This window comes from Osmerus mordax, chromosome 18, assembly GCF_038355195.1.
Source record: "Osmerus mordax isolate fOsmMor3 chromosome 18, fOsmMor3.pri, whole genome shotgun sequence".
NCBI lineage: Eukaryota > Metazoa > Chordata > Actinopteri > Osmeriformes > Osmeridae > Osmerus > Osmerus mordax.
The window spans coordinates 13,275,621-13,293,888 of NC_090067.1; the positions used below are offsets into that span (position 1 = coordinate 13,275,621).

Below are 18,268 nucleotides of genomic sequence, written 5' to 3' on the forward strand. Positions count from 1 at the left end.
CCACCCAGCAGGGCTGCCCCACCCAGCAGGGCTGTACCCACCCAGCAGGGCTGCCCCACCCAGCAGGGCTGTACCCACCCAGCAGGGCTGTACCCACCCAGCAGGGCTGCCCCACCCAGCAGGGCTGTACCCACCCAGCAGGGCTGTACCCACCCAGCAGGGCTGTACCCACCCAGCAGGGCTGCCCCACCCAGCAGGGCTGTACCCACCCAGCAGGGCTGCCCCACCCAGCAGGGCTGTACCCACCCAGCAGGGCTGTACCCACCCAGCAGGGCTGCCCCACCCAGCAGGGCTGTACCCACCCAGCAGGGCTGCCCCACCCAGCCCTCTAAACCCCAGTGAGGGGGGTGAGTAGGAGATGCAGGGTGTGGCCTCTACTGGAGAAGTCTCTCAGGCCTCGGACACTAGCACAAACACACACACACAGTCTCACACACACACACACACACACACACACACACACAGAAAACCCACTTTCAGTTAAAACACATGCGACAGTGCGAAAGTGATGTAGCCAGCTGTGCAGAGGTCCTGTACTGGAGACAGGGTGTGTGTGTGTGTGTGTGTGGAGTGTGACGAATAACATTATGGTCTGTGCTGCAGAGGTCCCTGTGGTTGCTAGTCTGGGGAGGCGGGGGGGAGTGGGGCTTTGTTTTGGTAAAACCCATACTGCTCTGGAAGTCACCCAAACCTGGGGGGAGGAGGGAGGAGGAGGAGGAGGGGGGGGGGGGTTAGTTGATGTATCAGCCACAGCTGGGGGGCCTGGGGGGGGGGGCAAGAGGACAGCTGGCAGTGCAGAGTGTGTGTGTGTGCGTGTGTGTTCACGCCTCTGAGTGTGTATCTGAGACCCTCTTTGAGTGCTTGCACCTCTTTGTGTGTGTGTGTTTCTGTGTGAGAGAGTGTGTGCCCCAGTTGACCACAGTGTCTCCTTGTCTGGTGCAGGGTGCTAGTCACAGACTGGATCTCCTTGTCTGGTGCAGGGTGCTAGTCACAGACTGGATCTCTAGAGTCACTACAATCTTTCACAGCCTTCACACCCCCCCCCCCCCCCTCCTTCTAGCTCATCCTGGGTTAACCTCCCTCTCTGTCTCTACCCCTCACACACTCTCCCCCTCACTCCCCCTCTCCCCCCTCACTCTCCCCCTCTCTGCCACTCACCCCACCCTCTTCCCCTTTCTGCCTCTCACTATCCCCCTCTCTCCCCTCTGCTCACCACTCCCCCCCCTCCTCTTGGCCTCTCACCCTCCCCACTCCCCTCCCACGTCTCACGTTGACAGTCATCCTTACATGTTGGAGTTGAACGCTGGATGCACCTGCGTGCTAACAGCAGGTGCTGGTGTACAGCTGTAGCCTAGAGTAATGTAGCCGCGCTCCTACTGTAAGACCAACACCAGGTTATCGCTGTACTGTAGGATCATAGTCATCAGAACTGCTCTAATTGTAGTGGTTGAACACTGCTTGTTCTACTCTGTCGGCTTCAAACTAAGACGATGATTATTGTTCAGAGAGCTGCTGTCTTTGTGGAGGTTGATAATAGTAACGGTTGTACAGTGGTGACGACCTGCAGTGATTTTGTCGTTGTGCTGTATGGAGAGTGCGTGTACTTCAGGCCTCATGTTTGACGTTTACGTTATGAAACGGTTGAGTGTTTTTAACCATCAGGGTGTAGGTTGTAGGATGGAGCTTCTCCACGAGACCCACCGGAAAATACAGTCGTTTTCTTCCCTCAAGCCGGTCAAACTGGTTCGTCCAGATGACAACCTTCTTGCTGTTTGATCGCTGTCTGCCCCTGTGTGGTGGCTGTGCAAAAACAGCCGTTTATTTTCAAGTAGGACATGTAAAAATAGCTACAAATCAATCCCAAATGTTCCCTAGCTCAGTGCAGGTCTCAATCTAGGCTAGTTCAAACCAACGGGGATCCGGTGACACAGTGCTCCGGAGCTGACACACAGGATGACTGGCGCCCGGAACCGTTAGAGACCCAAACAGCCCTCTTTCAGTGGGAGGGATGTTTTAAAGGGCCATTCTGTCGTATTTTTTTGCGACACACTTAGAATTCCATTAAAAGTTGTTAGTAATACAGGGTTTAATGCGGAGCTATGACTGCGATATGACCCTTAAATCATCACTTTTGTGGGACGTTAATCCCACGCTAGTGCATTTACATTTAGTCATTTAGCAGACGCTCTTATCCAGAGCGACTTACAGTAAGTACAGGGACATTCCCCCGAGGCAAGTAGGGTGAAGTGCCTTGCCCAAGGACACAACGTCAGTTGGCATGACCTGGAATCGAACTGGCAACCTTCGGATTACTAGCCCGATTCCCTCACCGCTCAGCCACCTGACTCCCTAGTGGACTAAAGTGGTTCCAGTTATCAGGAGTGGCAGCTTAGAGGATGAGTTGTACGGACTGAAAGGCATCCTGCTACCTCCTGTAACAGTCTTAGATACATAGAAACATCATCAACAGATCCCACAACTGGGTTGCTTCCTGCATGGGAATCGCTTGTGAAAGCAATCACTGCATTGGTCGTTGTGTATGTCGTATGTGTGTGTATGTCGTATGTCGTATGTGTGTGTATGTCGTATGTGTGTATGTCGTATGTGTGTGTATGTCGTATGTGTGTGTATGTAGTGTGTGTGTGTATGTAGTGTGTGTGTGTATGTAGTGTGTGTGTGTGTGTGTGTGTGTGTGTGTGTATGTAGTGTGTGTGTATGTCTGCACATAGGTGTTTGTTTTGGCTTCGGTCTTTGCATGCCAGAGAGGTCTGTGTGTGTGTGTTTGTGTGTGTGTGTGTGTTTTTATATGTTTGTTGTTGTGTGTATCTTACTGCAGTGTTTACCAGAAACCCAGACAGCCATCACCATGGAAACTCCCTGACCTGGCTCAACCCTGGTGCTCTCCGACCCTAACCCCAGCTGCCCCTCCGCTCTCAGCAGAGTTGAACCCCAATGAACCAGTCCAGAGTTGAAGCTCACAAAACACTTCAAGTTCCAGAGTTCAACCCTGGCCTGCATTGATTTAGACTTCACAGATGTTTAGAAGCACCAACAGGAATTACTACATCAGTTCTGTAACAAATGTATGTTTCTTTGTGCAACTGCTGTGTCATGATTTAGTGGATGGCGTGGCAGGGTGGTTCCAATGGTTCATTGCCGTTCCCAGTAAATGTTTGTTTAGTTTTCCGAAACAAGCTGAGGATGCAGTTTGTGATAGTGAAACTGCTGGGACAAATTCCAGTGAGACACGTAGTGGTTACTATGGTCACAGCAGGAGAACAATTACTGAACTTATGGTCTTCCTCTCTCCCCCCCTGTCTGCCCCCCTTTCTCCACTCTGCCTCTCCCCCTCCGCCTCTTTCCCCTCTGCCTCTATTTCACACTGCCTCTTCCTTCTGCCTCAATCTCCTCCATCTCTCTCTCTCTCTCTCTCTCTCTCTCTCTGTCTCTCTCTCCAGAAGAGAATCTCTGTTTATGGCCAAGACGAGAAGGCATGTGAATCCTCGCAATCATAATCATGTTTTTGTTTTTAGTTTCCTCAAGGAGAACGGATTAACGTGTGTGTGTGTGTGTTGCTTTCACTTGAATGAGGGGAGCTAAGCGTTTAGCTACAGTATTGTGCTTGCATAATCCCATAGCCTGTACACTTGCTCCCACACAAAACACAGCTCTGTTGAAACGCAGGGTGGTTCCTGGAGCTAGCAGCCCGTCCACTGGCCCAGATCCTCCATTTCTACACACCTGGCACCGTAGTCTTCCAGACGATCAGAGTTGATCCAATAAGCAATATTGGAGACCCTCAGTGAGATTAGCAGATGTAGCTGGTGAATGCTAAGTGATTATGAGTGGCTGGTCTCCGGAGGAAGGATCGTTCCTCCAAACCCTCTTACCCAGTCTGGTTAGCGCCCACGCTGAAACTCCAATGAAAAGACGTGCTGATTGATGGCATTTTTTCCGTCTTTCTCTCCCTCTCCCTCTCTCCCCTCTCTCTCTCTCTTTCTGTCTCTCCATCAGCCTTGTGATTGAGTCCATTCATCTGAATCACTGTCGTGTTCCTGAAAAGTTCAGTACAGCGTGGACTCTCCTCAGCCTTGTACAGAAACACGCTCTCACTTCCCTCACAGGCCTGCGTACGAATGGCCGTGCAGTCACACTTGCATCTTATTTTCGTTTTGTACTTTTCTCTGTTTTAACTGCATCACAGTACCCAGCCTCTGGTAGCAAATGTCTCTGGAGGAGCATCCTCACTGAACTTCTCCTTTCAAGGTCTCTTTCATTTACTCCCTCCTGAGTTTTTCCTTGTCTCCCTGGAGGGTTTAGGTTGGTTGAGGGGCAGTTCCATTAGTGTACGCGAGCCCTCGGTGACACTGCTTGTTAACAGGGCTTTACAAGTAGGCTTCGATTTGATGCTTAGCAGGGAGAACAAGTTCTGGGATGGGCATTTAACATCGGCAGAGGATGGATTTGGCCGATAGTGTAATTTTAGCACGAGGGGAAGTAGGAGATGGTTGTGGTCATCTGAACACCCCACAGAGTCATGTCAGGAGGGAAGTGAGCAACCTGGAGTCTGGGGACTGAAAGATTCTCAAGATGAAGAGAGATGATTTTTGATGACCCTTATTCATAAACGATTTCTGCTCAGTTTTCCAGCCAGTATGACAGAACATCACCCTCAGAGACAGCATATACTTCAATCTCATCCTTGACTTGCCAGGGAACACTGTATGGTAGGATTGTTTGTTCTCGAAACTGAATGTTCCTGACTGCTACTGTAGCTGCACAGGGGTGGGAAACACACACAGTGACAGTGCTATTGATTTGTCCTACAGAACACCGATTACACAATTAAAAAGAAAAAGCGCTGGTCTGGTCGTATAATTTAATTGATGCATTTTATGTAAGTTTTGTTTTGTAAGCGAAACTGTTTTTTTTTTATAGAATGTTATTTTTGAATAGGAACATAAAGATAAATGGCCTCTCAAACACCAGCCCACTCAAAGTGAGAGAGAGAGGGAGAGAGAGAGGGAGAGAGAGAGGGAGAGAGATATAGAGGGAGAGAGAGGCAGGGAGAGAGAGAGATCCAGATCTGATGTTGGAGTAGTCAAGGTCATTCTACAATGTGGGTGTTTTTTTGTTTTTTCTTGTGAATGAAGAGGTTTTCTTTTTTTGCTGCTAGTCCTGCTGATATTCATGCACTTCCCTCTTCTCTCTCACACACACACACACACACACACACACACACACCCTATGAACACACATTTTCACCCATCACTTACATACCACACGAACATGCATACACACACATACCACATGCACACACACACCACATACTCCCTGCCACACACACACATTACACACGTTCACCCTTGGACAATGAGGTCCCTGGTTCCCATGGCTCCCCTCTCAGATACACCAAAAAGGCCCATTCATCCCCACCCAGGTCATGTGACCTGGGAGCACATTTGCATGCACGCCCCCCCGTCCCTACACACACACAAACACACACGCAAGGGGTTAGGGTACACATTTTCTGCATGGCTAGCTCTCTGAGGCCCCCCTCCCCCCCAGCATCAAGGGCAGTTTAAGGAAGTCCAGAGGAAGTGCAGTTTGAGGCACTTAACACTCCCCCCTCCCTCCCTCCCCACCCCTCTCCCCCTCCGTCCTCATCCTCCAGTGCTGTCCTAACCCCTCCACCCTGTCCTCATCTAACTGTGTCCCTGTCCAAACCCTCTCCTCAACTTCAAACCATCTCTCTCTCTCCTCACCTCTTAAATCTGTCCTCATTCCCTAACCCTCTCCTCAACTTCCAACCCTCTCTCTCTCTCTCCTCACCTCTTAAATCTGTCCTCATCCCCTAACCCTCTCCTCAACTTCGTCTTCATCCCACAACTATGCTGAACACTTCAGGATGTGAGAGTCCAGGCCGACCACAAGGAGCCCTGCGGGGAACAACCACACGCAGCATAGCAGACATATTCATCTCCCCCTCCTCCTCCTCCCCCCCACCTGCCAGGCACGGATGATTTAGGGCCTGATAACCACCAGGGTTATCATCCTGGGTTCCATATCAGCTCCGTCTGAGCCAGGCGGTCTGGGGAGGTTGTCTGACACGCTAAAAGTGGAGAAGCAAAAGAAACTGAGAGGAAGTTCAAGTGAGATGCCGGTCTCGCGGAGCACTTTGAGAGTCAACACGTATGTCGGGTTATTTGACTTGACTCACCCATATTTAGAATGACTTCCTCCTGACCTGTACTCTGCACACACGACTGTCTGAAGAGCCGTTGTGAAGGTTATTTTACTTCCTGTGAAGTCAGGAAATACAGCAAGTTTGAGTGAGATAATTTGTGGTATTTATATATAAACACTCCTGGTGTTAAATGAACGCTGAAACTTTGCTGTGATGAGGTAGAGTCAGCAGTATGTGAGAAGCTAATATTAATAGCATATTGTACCAGGTACAGTGTCAGTTTCACCTACATCTACTCTGCTGGGTGCGGCTAACAACAGTATAAGTAGATACTGCATTTAACACAAGCGAGTGAGTTGGGTTTATAAGTGCCAACCTCTTCTAAATTAAGTATGTACTAGATTCCATATTACCCTGCAACACACACACACGCCTCCCTGTCTGACTGCTTCTCTCCCTGCAACATTGAAATAGGACTCTGTGTGTGTGTGTGTGGTTGACCTGGTTATGTTTTCCTGCTGGACTGGGAAGGCCTTGAGCAGAAGGTCACACTGTCAGTGACTCACCCAGCCTGTGGGTTATGCCTAGCCCTTGTTTTCTCTCTCTCTCTCCATCTCTCTCTCCATCGTCATCTCACCATGCTAACTAGCATAGTGCCTGAGAAGAAGAAACTCCTAATTGAGTGTTTTCTGTTTTCCTTTTGAAATGTATTATTTTGGTCTTTTTTAACCTCACATAGCTATCCTCTGCGTGGTTGGATAGTTTTTGCGTTATGTAATGAAAGAGTAGGCCTATATATTTTTCAAAGCTGGAAAGGATTGTGTTTGATAACTGGTGTTTCTGCTACGCACTGACAGAAACCCTTGTGTGACAGGCAGCTTATGTAACGTGTTAAAGTGGAGTTGCTCGGGTCGGTATAAATGTAGTTTTTACGTTTGCATTTGGATTTAAGAGGATTGAAAGATTTTGAAGCATCATGCCAGCATTAATCAATATGTTCAGCGCGCAATAAGTAATCCGTGTTTGGGCTGTGGGTGTTACGATGTAACTATAGGCTACTTCAATACTTGTTTTGCTCGTGTCCACACGGCAGTTGGCACGCGTCGCTCCGTGTTGAATAAAAAGTCAGGATAAGGTCCCAAAACTTTTAAACGAATCATTATCCGTAGGACTAGCAAATAAAACAGCTTGTTGTGGGGTCTAGTCTGGACACTGTAGCATAGGCCACATATATTGGTTTTTGTCACTCAGACTGGCCTCTCCCTGTCCAAATGGTCTGTTACAAGGCCCCAGGCAAGGTACATTTCCGCAAGCCAATTTGTCCTCATTCTGGTGTAAATTTCAGTTTAATATCCAAGGAGACCGATAACGGCAGTATCTAAGCTGTTTTTAGAAGCACTTAGCTATAGCTCCTCGGAAGAAGTAGCCTACTTGTGGAGTTTGCTATACGACAACAAGTGTGTGTGTGTGTGTACTGTACTTGGCAGGTTGGATGATATACTCTTGAAAGTATATGGTGGTGTTGCTATTACTCTGAGAGAGTAACTAGCACGCTACAATTCTTCAGTGACATGTAGATACTCCTTAGCTCTACATTGTTAGCATGTGAAGACATGCATAGGAGATATTTGTAGGCTTGGAAGAAGTTGAATGTGTTCTATGGCCGTTGGGGCTCGTTAATTAGCATACTTAACTTTAGCGACCGATAAAGACGACCCAGTGAGCTACATGAGTGACATATATGTGCCAGATCCGAGCCCTAAATACGCTCCCCTGAATGGTTGCATCCCAGAAACATTCCAAGGGGGACAGGGTGAAATGAAGGTGGAACTGAAGCCTTTAAAGAGAGCTGATGTTGCTGACCTAGCTTCACCTCTCACACAGGCTCTCTCTTTCTTCATCGACTCCTTCTCTGTAGCCCACTTCATTCTCTTTCTCTCTTTAGTCCTCTTTCTCTCTATAGCTCTTTTTTCTCACTTTCTCTTTCCCTAGCCTTCTCTTTCTCTCATTCTAAAGAGAGAGAGATGAGAAAGAGAGAGGTGTCTCTCTTTCTGCCCCCCCCTCCCACTGTGGATGAGATGACTGGAGGTCTAATGATTAGTAAAGATCCGTGGTGCCAACCACTTCAGGGCGGACGTCTCAAACTGGTGTCGCTAGCGGGTTCGCGTGTGTGACTCGTTTCAGAAACATCCAGTTTGCCTCAGTTGCATCAGCAACGAGGGGGGCAGCCGAGGGTGGAAGTGAAACTGTGTGTGTGTGTGTGTGTGTGTGTGTGTTGTTCATTGAGTAACTTTCCTTTGGAAACGTTTCAACTCTAATAATAGTTACCTCAGACTAACACACTTAATGGCGGTTGGGATTGAACCTTTGGATCTTTCGTGGCGTGACACGAGAGGAATGCAGACTGTATTCGAGGGGTTGGTTGACAGGTTGTCTGTAAGCGGTTGAAGTGAGTGGCGTTAGTGTATGTGTGTTTGACAGCAGTTAGCGTTAGCACAGAGGTGCTAGGCTTTGTGTATAAGGCCTCCCAACTTCTCTCCGGCAGATAACTCTTCTTATCTTTCAAATGTTTTTTAATTAAAATTTAATTTTTTATTTTTTTATTTAATTTTGTACTTTTCTTCTCTCCCCTCTACCACAGTCTGTTCCAGACCTATTTCCTCTTCTGTAAAATACGCCTACTTCCTGCTTCTACTAACATCTCTCTCTGTTGCTCTCCCTCCCTCCCTCCCTCTCTTTATCTCTGACTCTCTTCCTCTGTGGCCGAGGCGAGGCAGCAGTCTTGTTTTGTGACTGTTGGTATTTGGCTCAAGCAAAGCAGAGGATTGACGTGTGGAAGCCCTGTGATTAGTCTCCTCCTGGTTCTGGTTCCTGGTTTTAGTTCCTGGTTCGAGGTTCTGGTCCTGGTGGAGAGGCGAGGAAACAGCAGCCTCCTCTCTGCCTGTCGTCAAGGTTTCCGGGTGAGTCTCTTCTCCGTGGCGCGGTACATAGCTCTCGGTGTGGTTCCTCCACCGGCGTGCGCTGTGCAAAGGCCACTCCACCCTGGCACCACCACGAAGTAGAAGGCAGGCGGCCTGGTTAGCCCAGCCTTGCCTCTCTAACCAGGGTTTTAGTGGTGGAGGGGCTTCGCTCAGTGGTTAGAGCACTTTACTGTTGAAGAGGTTGCAGGTTCGAATTTTCCCATGTGGTGTACATAACTTTGGATAAAAGCGCCGGCTAAATGAGTTTATTATTATTTATTCATTTAAAATGTTTAAATTAATGGTGCTTTACCAAGGAGGCTAGGCTAGTGTGGAGGGGTGGGGGAAGGGCAGACCAGACTGAATGGAAATGCTGGCCTCCTCAGGTGCTCACACACACAGTTATGGGTATTAAATGTGGTTCAGTATATTGTGGGGAAAAAAAGCTATAACTTTTGAGTTTCTGGGTTGTTGTTTCAATGCCACCTGCGGTGCTGGAGACGCCTGCTGCTTTGATTTGGAGGGAAACGGCCCAAACCACTGCAGGATGGGGCAATAGCTCCATATCCTGTCGCAAGGAAATATTAAGACAGTTCCAATGCAATCCACCCCAAGCTGGGCCCATTATCTTTAATTACCCCAGATAAGATCCTGACTTGGAATGCTGGGTTGAGGGCTGGTACTTTAAGCACCTCGTAATACAGCTCCAACGCTCTCATTGTAAAGATGCTGTTAATCTTGTTAACGGGGATTTTATTGGGCAATTGTTTATGACTCTTGTTCTACGATTGTTCAACAATTGTTCTACAATTCTCGTTGCTTTGGTATTTGTTTGTGACTAGCGACGTGCCAGCTAGCATGCTAACACACACCCAGAGGACAATCTTCACAGGTTTACTGCGGCCGTTGTGTTGGGTGTGCTGTAACTCAGCCTTCGGCTGCGCGTGTGTTTGAGTGTGCGTCGGTGTTACTGTGCATATGTTGAGGTGAGTGTGTGTTAATGAGTGTGTTTGAACAAGTGTGGTAGTGTGTGTGTGTGTGTGTGATTAATCTCGTACATATGAAACACAGGATGTGTGTGTTGTTGAGCTGTGTCCCCCTCGCCAGCTCGTCTCCTGAGCGAGAGCGGCTAAGATGTTTTCTCCTCCGCGCTCTGACAGGATATCCTGCCTGCTATACTCCAGACCAGGCACACTGACTGGGGCCTGCGGGGGCCTGCTGCACCCCAGACCAGGCACACTGACTGGGGCCTGCGGAGGCCTGCTGCACCCCAGACCAGGCACACTGACTGGGGCCTGCTCTGGCTGACTGGCTGGTTGCTTGATGACTGGTTGACTAACTGACTAGCTGGTTGGTTGGTTGGCTGACTGACTGGTTTACTGACTGACTGTCTGGTTGGCTGGCTGGCTGGCTGACTGGTTTGTATGACTGGCTGAAATGTTAAAAAATGGGACTAGCCACAACAACCCAGATAGGACAAAGACATCTTGTTTGTTTCTAGCCAAGGATGACAAACTGATGATGTATTTTTCTTTTTTTGTCTGTGTTTATACACACTCGTTTGTGTGTGTGTGTGGTGTTTGCTAGTGTGCTGTTTGGGGTGTGATTATGAATGCTCTGCCGGTATTGTACATTGAAGTCAGTTCCCTGTTGTGGTTGGAATATTTTTTTTTCTCTCTGTGGTGATGTACTCCCTCCATTCCTCTCTGTCTCTCTGTCTCTCTCTCTGTCTCTCTGTCTCTCTGTCTTTCTGTTTCTCTCTGTCTCCTGCAGCTCCTCCACTTCCTTTCTTCCACAGGTCATTGATTTGCCTCTGCCATGCAGGGTTTGTTTGTGTGTGTGTGTGTGTTGGGGGGGGTACAGTATATGGGCTGTAGCGGTTGTGTATATGTGTGCGTGTGCCTGACAGTAAATGGGCTGTTTGTGAACGCTTCGAGGCTGTGTGTGGGCAGAGACTCTGGCCTTCCTGTGGGTGTGGTTCAGCAGGGAGGAGTGTGTGTAAACATTGTCTGTGTGTGTGACACAGCGTCAGGATCTCAGCAACAATACTTCTTGACTGTGTCGTCCTGGTCTTTGTTTCTCGGCTAAGATGGGGGTCCTTATCCTACGTTTCCCAGCGTGCCCTGTGGCGAGGCGGGGGGCTTTGTAGAGGTGTCAGATGAAGCGCTTCAATGGCGCGTTTGAAATCCACCCTGGTTGCCAGGATCTCCAGTAACCCCCCACCCCCTCTGGGCGCAGCAGGGCAAACCTTGGAGTTATGAAAGTTTAACAGGATTGATTTTCACACAGGGGTTGTAAAAGGGGACAGTTCTGTCGATGGTGGAGTGTGATTGATGGTGGGTTTGTGGGTTAATAGCCGGTGTTGTGTTCTGAGATGAGGCCTAACCCACTCTGGTGTCCAGTTGGGCTAGCTTTGATTCCTTGCTGTAATCGACGGTTGTTTTGCATGCGTGTGTGTGTGTGTGTGTGTGTTTGTGGGTAGTTGTAAACAGATGAGACCAAGGCTGGTGTATTGGCCAAGCCTTTTCTTTGTTTAGCCAACGAGTCGACAGGATCAACATCACCCCTCTCTTTCTCTTTCACATGTTCTCTTTTCCTCTATCTGCTTTATCTATGTTTCATCTCTCACACCTTACCTCCTTCCCTCTCTCCCTCCCCTCTTCCCCATCTCTCCTTCCCTCTCTCCCTCCCCTCTTCCCTATCTCTCCTTCCCTCTCTCCCTCCCCTCTTCCCCATCTCTCCTTCTCTCTCTCCTTCCCTCTCTCCCTCCCCTCTTCCCTATCTCTCCTTCCCTCTCTCCCTCCCCTCTTCCCTATCTCTCCTTCCCTCTCTCCCTCCCCTCTTCCCTATCTCTCCTTCCCTCTCTCCCTCCCCTCTTCCCTATCTCTCCTTCCCTCTCTCCCTCCCCTCTTCCCTATCTCTCCTCCCCTCTCTCCCTCCCCTCTTCCCTATCTCTCCTTGTCTCTCCCCCTCCCTCCCTCCCTCTCTCTTCACATAGAAGGCAAGTCTTCTCATCTTACTCTTCATATATTATTAAGGTGAAACCCAGCCCTCTCTTCTCCTCCTCTTCTCCCTATTTTCTCTCCTCTGCCACTCCCTCTCCTCCCTCTCTGCTTTCAGCTCCCCTCCCCTCGGGGGTCGCACATGGCCCCCAGATTATCTGAGGGAGTTCTGACGTGGGTTTAACTACAGTACAACTTCCTGAAACCATCCTGAAAGAGATTAAGAATCCACCTCTGGACACGCGTGCACACACACACACGCTCAGCCTCCTCTGGATTAGGGCCAGTGAGCTACAGAACTCCTGTTCCTGCTGCTGTGAGCAGGGATGGGTCTCTACATTACTGTAATTAAACTGAGGGATGGAGGGTCAATCTGCATGAGCCGTGAGGTGAGTTCCACACAGCTGTTCTGACCACCAGAATCACAGGGTCCCCTCTGCTCTCAGTCTGGAAGGGGAGGGAGAGGAGGAGGGAGAGAAAGGGAGAGATGGAGAGGGATGGGTTGGGGAGGGAGGGGAAAGGAGGAGAGATGGAGAGGGATGGGTTGGGGAGGGAGGGGAAAGGAGGAGAGATGGAGAGGGAGAGATGGAGAGGAGAAAAGGACAGAGAAAAAGGGATAAAAGAGAAGAGTTGGCAGGATGGATGAGAGAAGTAGAGAGGGAGGGAGGAAGGGGAGAGAGAAGAGGTACAGGGAGAACTGAAGGGGAGGGGAAAAAGAAAGATACCATGTTGAGATTACTCCTGTGCATATTAGTTTCCCCTCAGGCAGAGTTCAGTGTCTCTCTCTCTCTCTCCCTTTCTCTCACTCACGCGCACACACACACTCACTCTCTCACACACACTCACTCTCACACACACATGCACACAGAGAGAACCTGATTGGCATATCATGTAGTCTGTGCAGCATTTGATGCCTGGTTGTACAGCCATCATCATTATCAGACTCTGGCCTGGGAGAGCCAATCAGGAACAGACACACACACACACACACACACACAGGAACACACACACACCTTGAAACAGTGATGAGCTGGGATCAGAGGGGTGCTGTGTTGCTGGGAGTGGAACTCTGGTGGGAGAGTACTCCATTTGTATGCTTTCCCCAGCTGAGCAGACTTGAATGAGCTTTGATGAGAGGAGAGGAGAGAGGGAGAGATGAACGGAGGGAGAGAGAAAACAGAGGTGGAAGGAAGGGGAGGAGAGAGGGAGGGAGGGAAGGAAGGAAGGTTGATAGAGAGATGGGTGCTGCTGTGTTCATCTTCCAGTGTCTATACAGGAATGTCCCTGTACTTACTGTAAGTCGCTCTGGATAAGAGTGTCTGCTAAATGACTAAATGTCTATTTCTGCTCCTGTTTACGCTTCTGTCTTTCACCCCCTCCCCTTCTCCGGCTTTCCAAGAATGGAGGACAAAAACAAAATTTTCTCAGAAGAGGAGATGGGGGTGGGGGGGTGGGGGTAGGAGAGTGCAGCTGCAGGAGCAAAGAGAGTAAAGTTTCTCTCTAAATGTCTTGATTGGTGGGTCTGAATCAGGGACCGGCTCTTAATAAAGCTAACTTCCCCAGGGGACGGGGGGGCGGGGTTGTGGTAACATAACTCTGAATAGAACCACGCAGCTAATAAACCTCATCGATGCAACCGGCTCCCATGGCAACCGGCCCCCTCGGAAACAAGGGCCGTGCTGATTATTATGGGGTGAGTCACACTCCAGACCAGACGGATTACATACGAGAATCGGAAATTAAACAACTGCTGAGATATCAGCAAAACAACACCCAAATGTCTCCTGGTTGGTTTTCCTACTTCCTGGTGTCTCCTGGTTGGTTCTCCTACTTCCTGGTGTCTGTTGGTTGGTTCTCCTACTTGGTAGTGTCCCCTGATTTATTCTTCTCTGAAGTCAACACACCAAAGCAGTCCTCATGCATTAAAAAAGAGGATTAAATATGTAAGACTTTTATCTATCAGACGCAAACATGATCTGCTTGTCCCAAGCTGACCCAAGTATTGAATAATTCATGTAGTGTTCGTTGGCCTGTTTCAATTGGTGTATCTACAAGACTGCCTGCCTGCCTGACTGAGTCCAACACCTTATCTAAGAAAGCCAGGGGGGTTCAAACAATCTCTCTCTCCTCTCTCTCTCTTCCTCTCTCTCCTATTTCTCTCTTTCTAATGTCATCCTTCCTGCTGTCTCAGTAGGAATCGGGGATGACAAATCCCAGGCCCGATCTACACAGGATTAGAGCATTATAGCCAGGTGTGTGTGTTCACACGTGTTTGTGTCACAGCTGTTCCACTTCCTGTACACCTGCAGCCTTCTCCATCCCTCTCCTCTAATCTCCCTCTCCCCTCTCCTCTCTATCCCCTCTCCTCTCTTATCCCTCTCTCATCCCCCTCTCCTCTCTCTCCCCTCCTCTCATCCCCCTCTCCTCTATCCCCTCTCCTCTCTTATCCCTCTCTCATCCCCCTCTCCTCTCTCTCCCCTCTCTCTCCCCTCTCCTCTCATCCCCTCTCCCTCTCTCATCCCTCTCTGCCCTCTCCTCTCTCTCCCCTCTCTCTCTCCTCTCATCCCCTCTCCCTCTCTCTCCCCTCTCCTCTCTCTCCCCTCTCTCTCCTCTCATCCCCTCTCCCTCTCCTCTCATCCCCTCTCCCTCTCTCATCCCTCTCTCCTCTCTCTCCCCTCTCTCCTCTCATCCCTCTCTCCTCTCTCTCCCCTCTCCTCTCTCTCTCCTCTCATCCCCTCTCCCTCTCCTCTCATCCCCTCTCCCTCTCTCATCCCTCTCTCCTCTCTCTGTCCTCCAGGCTTGGATGAGATCTCTCCACGGTGAGAGGTCAAGCCGTCTGCAGCCATGCCCCCCCCTGCAGACATCGTGAAGGTGGCTATAGAATGGCCCGGAGCCTTCCCCAAGCTGATGGAGATAGACCAGGTCAGTGCTGCTATCACCTGGTACTCTCTCTTTCTCCTTTCTCCATCTCCTCTCTCTCCTCTTCCTCCATATCTTCTCTTCCTCCCCTCCCTTTGACCTCAGCAGCAGCCTCTGTTTCCTGTCTCAATCTGGCTTCATCTTTGTTGCACATCCTCTTTGGCCCCCTCCCTCCCCTCCCCTCCCTCCTCCTCTCTCTGGTCCGGAGCGTGTGTCTGTCCGAAAAGTGATTCTTGTTGGAGGGTTGGTTTCAGTATCTCTGCCAAGCTCCGTTGAGAATAACTAACACACATCTTCTAGCTCTTTCTGCCTCTCTCACTACCCTCATCTCTCTCACTCACTCAACTCAATTCAATTCAGCTTTATTAGCATGACAGTCATTTCAACCGTATTGCCAAAGCAAGAGGCACAACAACAGACAACCATACATCAACAACACCATTCAAAAACAACATAAGGAACGACAGTCTGTATTGTCCGGAATATGTGGTAACAACAAAGTGTCAAGAACAGAAAACAACAAATCGAAACAAAAGCAACCTAAGTAAATTGCTACATTAAGATGGACAACACATATTACAAATAGAATTTCAAGGCTGGTCACATTACATTCAGGTTTTCCCTGATTTTATGGCACTCTTTTAGAAATCGTCCAGATAGGGGGGCTGTGTGTCCCTCCCCTAAGAGCACTTTTAGCTTTTCATCATCAGACAGTGTGGTGAACGATGGTACAAGGGATTCAAATTTATCAAAGAAATGCTGTCTGTCTGTCTCTCTCTCTCTCTCCCCCCCCCCTCTCTCTCTCTATCTGTCTCTTCCTCTCTCTCCCCCCCCCTCTCTCTCTCTCCCTCCCCCCCCTCCCCCCGGGCCTCCAGTCCAACATGATCTTGTTCCTGTTTAAGAACAGATACACAGAGGCAAATACTTCAGAGTGCATGTCTCAACTCCTTTTTTCCCCTCTCTCCCGTCTTAGGGGTACCCTGAAGGTGGGGGGGGGGGGGGGGGGGGGGAGAGAGGAGAGAGGGACTGTAGCTCTGGGTGTTTGGTGCCACTGAGGTGGTCACGCTAACAATCATGTCTTAATCCAACCAAATGGCTGTTTTTCTCTCCACAGAAAAAGCCTCTCTCTGCCATCATTAAGGAAGTGTGTGAGGGGTAAGGCTGGCTCTCATATTTTGTTACATATGTGAAAAGAACCCCTGTACCTGGATCTGTTTTAGCGTCTGTTCTCCAGCTGTGATGCGTCCTGTCTGTTCAGGTGGTCTCTGGGGAACCCGGAGAACTTCGCTCTCCAGAACGCTGAGAACACCGTCTTCTACATCACAGAGAAGGTGCCCGTCATCCCCCCTCCACCTCCATCCCCCCTACACCTCCATCCCCCCTACACCTCCATCCCCTCTCCATCCCTACTCCACCTCCATCCCTACTCCACCTCCATCCCTACTCCACCTCCATCCCCTCTCCATCCCTACTCCACCTCCATCCCTACTCCACCTCCATCCCCCCTCCACCTCCATCCCCTCTCCATCCCTACTCCACCTCCATCCCTACTCCACCTCCATCCCTACTCCACCTCCATCCCCCCTCCACCTCCATCCCCTCTCCATCCCTACTCCACCTCCATCCCCTCTCCACCTCCATCCCCCCTCCACCTCCATCCCCTCTCCATCCCTACTCCACCTCCATCCCCTCTCCACCTCCATCCCCCCTCCATCCCTACTCCACCTCCATCCCCTCTCCACCTCCATCCCCCCTACACCTCCATCCCCCCTCCATCCCTACTCCACCTCCATCCCCTCTCCACCTCCATCCCCCCTCCACCTCCATCCCCCCTCCACCTCCATCCCCTCTCCACCTCCATCCCCTCTCCACCTCCATCCCCTCTCCACCTCCATCCCCCCTCCATCCCTACTCCACCTCTATCCCCTCTCCACCTCCATCCCCTCTCCACCTCCATCCCCTCTCCACCTCCATCCCCCCTCCACCTCCATCCCCTCTCCACCTCCATCCCACCTCCATCCCACCTCCCTCCCTCCTCATCTGTGGAGATGAGATGATGTTTATCATCCGTAGTTCAGAGCTTAACAGCTTACTCACAATGTCTTCTGGTGTGTGGGTGTCTCCGCAGAATCGTAACGACATAAAGAATGGCTCCATTCTGCGTCTGACAACATCTCCTGTAAGTCCAGACTGTCTGACAACATCTCACGCTGTTTCTGTGTGCGCTTCATCTCCTGGTTCATACTGTGTGTGTGTGTGTGTGGTCTCCAGTCCCAGACTGCGCTGCAGCTGCACGAGCGTGTCCAGTCGTCCAGTATGGACGCCAAGCTGGAGGCCCTGAAGGACCTGGCCAGCTGCTCCAGAGACGTCACCTTCGCCCAGGAGTTCATCAACCTGGACGGCATCTCACTGCTCACTCAGATGGTGGAGAGCGGCACGGAGTAAGTTCTCCCTCTCCTCCTCTTCTTCCTCTCCTCCTCTTCTTCCTCTCCTCCTCTTCTCCCTCTCCCTCCTCCTCTCCATCCTCCTCCTCTCCCTCCTCCTCCTCTCCCTCCTCCTCCTTGTCTTGCTAGACCTTGTGTCTCTCCTCTTGTCCTGTGTTGTATTTCTGACTGGTTCTCCTGGTTACACACGTTAGCTACAACACGTTCTCCTGGAATCAGATCTGGGATCAGACTGGTCTACATGCTGGCTTTGGAGTTGCACTGTACATGCTTTTAGAGGGGGAAGAGGGGGGTGTGCGTGTGTGTGAGAGTGTGAGTGTGTCAGATGGCTGAGGGCCTTGGAGACTGCTGAAGGTTACTGGGAGGGTAACAGCAGCATTTTGCTGAGGTGGAGTTTCTCAGCCATGATGGGAGCTGTGTGTGTGTGTGTGTGTGTGTGTGCGTGTGCGTGTGCGTGTGCGTGTGCGCGTGCGTGTGCGCGTGCGTGTGTGGCCTAGGTCTCAGAGGGGCAGAGACAGCAGGGTCAGTGTGTGTGTGCGTGTGTGCGTGTGTGGCCTAGGTCTCAGAGGGGCAGAGACAGCAGGTCAGTGTGTGAACACCCAGCAGAGTCCAAGCACACACTGGGAGCCTGTGGAGACTGAAGACACACAATAGGGATTTATATACTCACTCACTCACTCCTCTATTCCCATAATCACCCTCATCCAGCCACACACACACCCTCATCCAGCCACAAACACACACCCTCATCCAGCC

At 50.4% G+C, this 18,268-nt stretch overlaps 1 protein-coding gene across 3 annotated transcripts in view; it reads left to right on the top strand.

Moving 5' to 3' along the window:
* elmo1 (engulfment and cell motility 1 (ced-12 homolog, C. elegans)) overlaps positions 1 to 18,268 on the top strand; it is a gene marked incomplete at its 3' end in the record, with an annotated part of 47,618 nt that overhangs the window by 4,955 nt on the left and 24,395 nt on the right. For 2 of the 3 annotated variants that reach the window (XM_067255626.1, XM_067255628.1), the window contains 6 exon segments: positions 8,969 to 9,147; positions 14,947 to 15,071; positions 16,183 to 16,223; positions 16,327 to 16,399; positions 17,197 to 17,247; positions 17,340 to 17,509. In XM_067255626.1, coding sequence (XP_067111727.1) covers positions 14,994 to 15,071; positions 16,183 to 16,223; positions 16,327 to 16,399; positions 17,197 to 17,247; positions 17,340 to 17,509 — 413 coding nt within the window. 3 annotated transcript variants of the gene reach the window in all.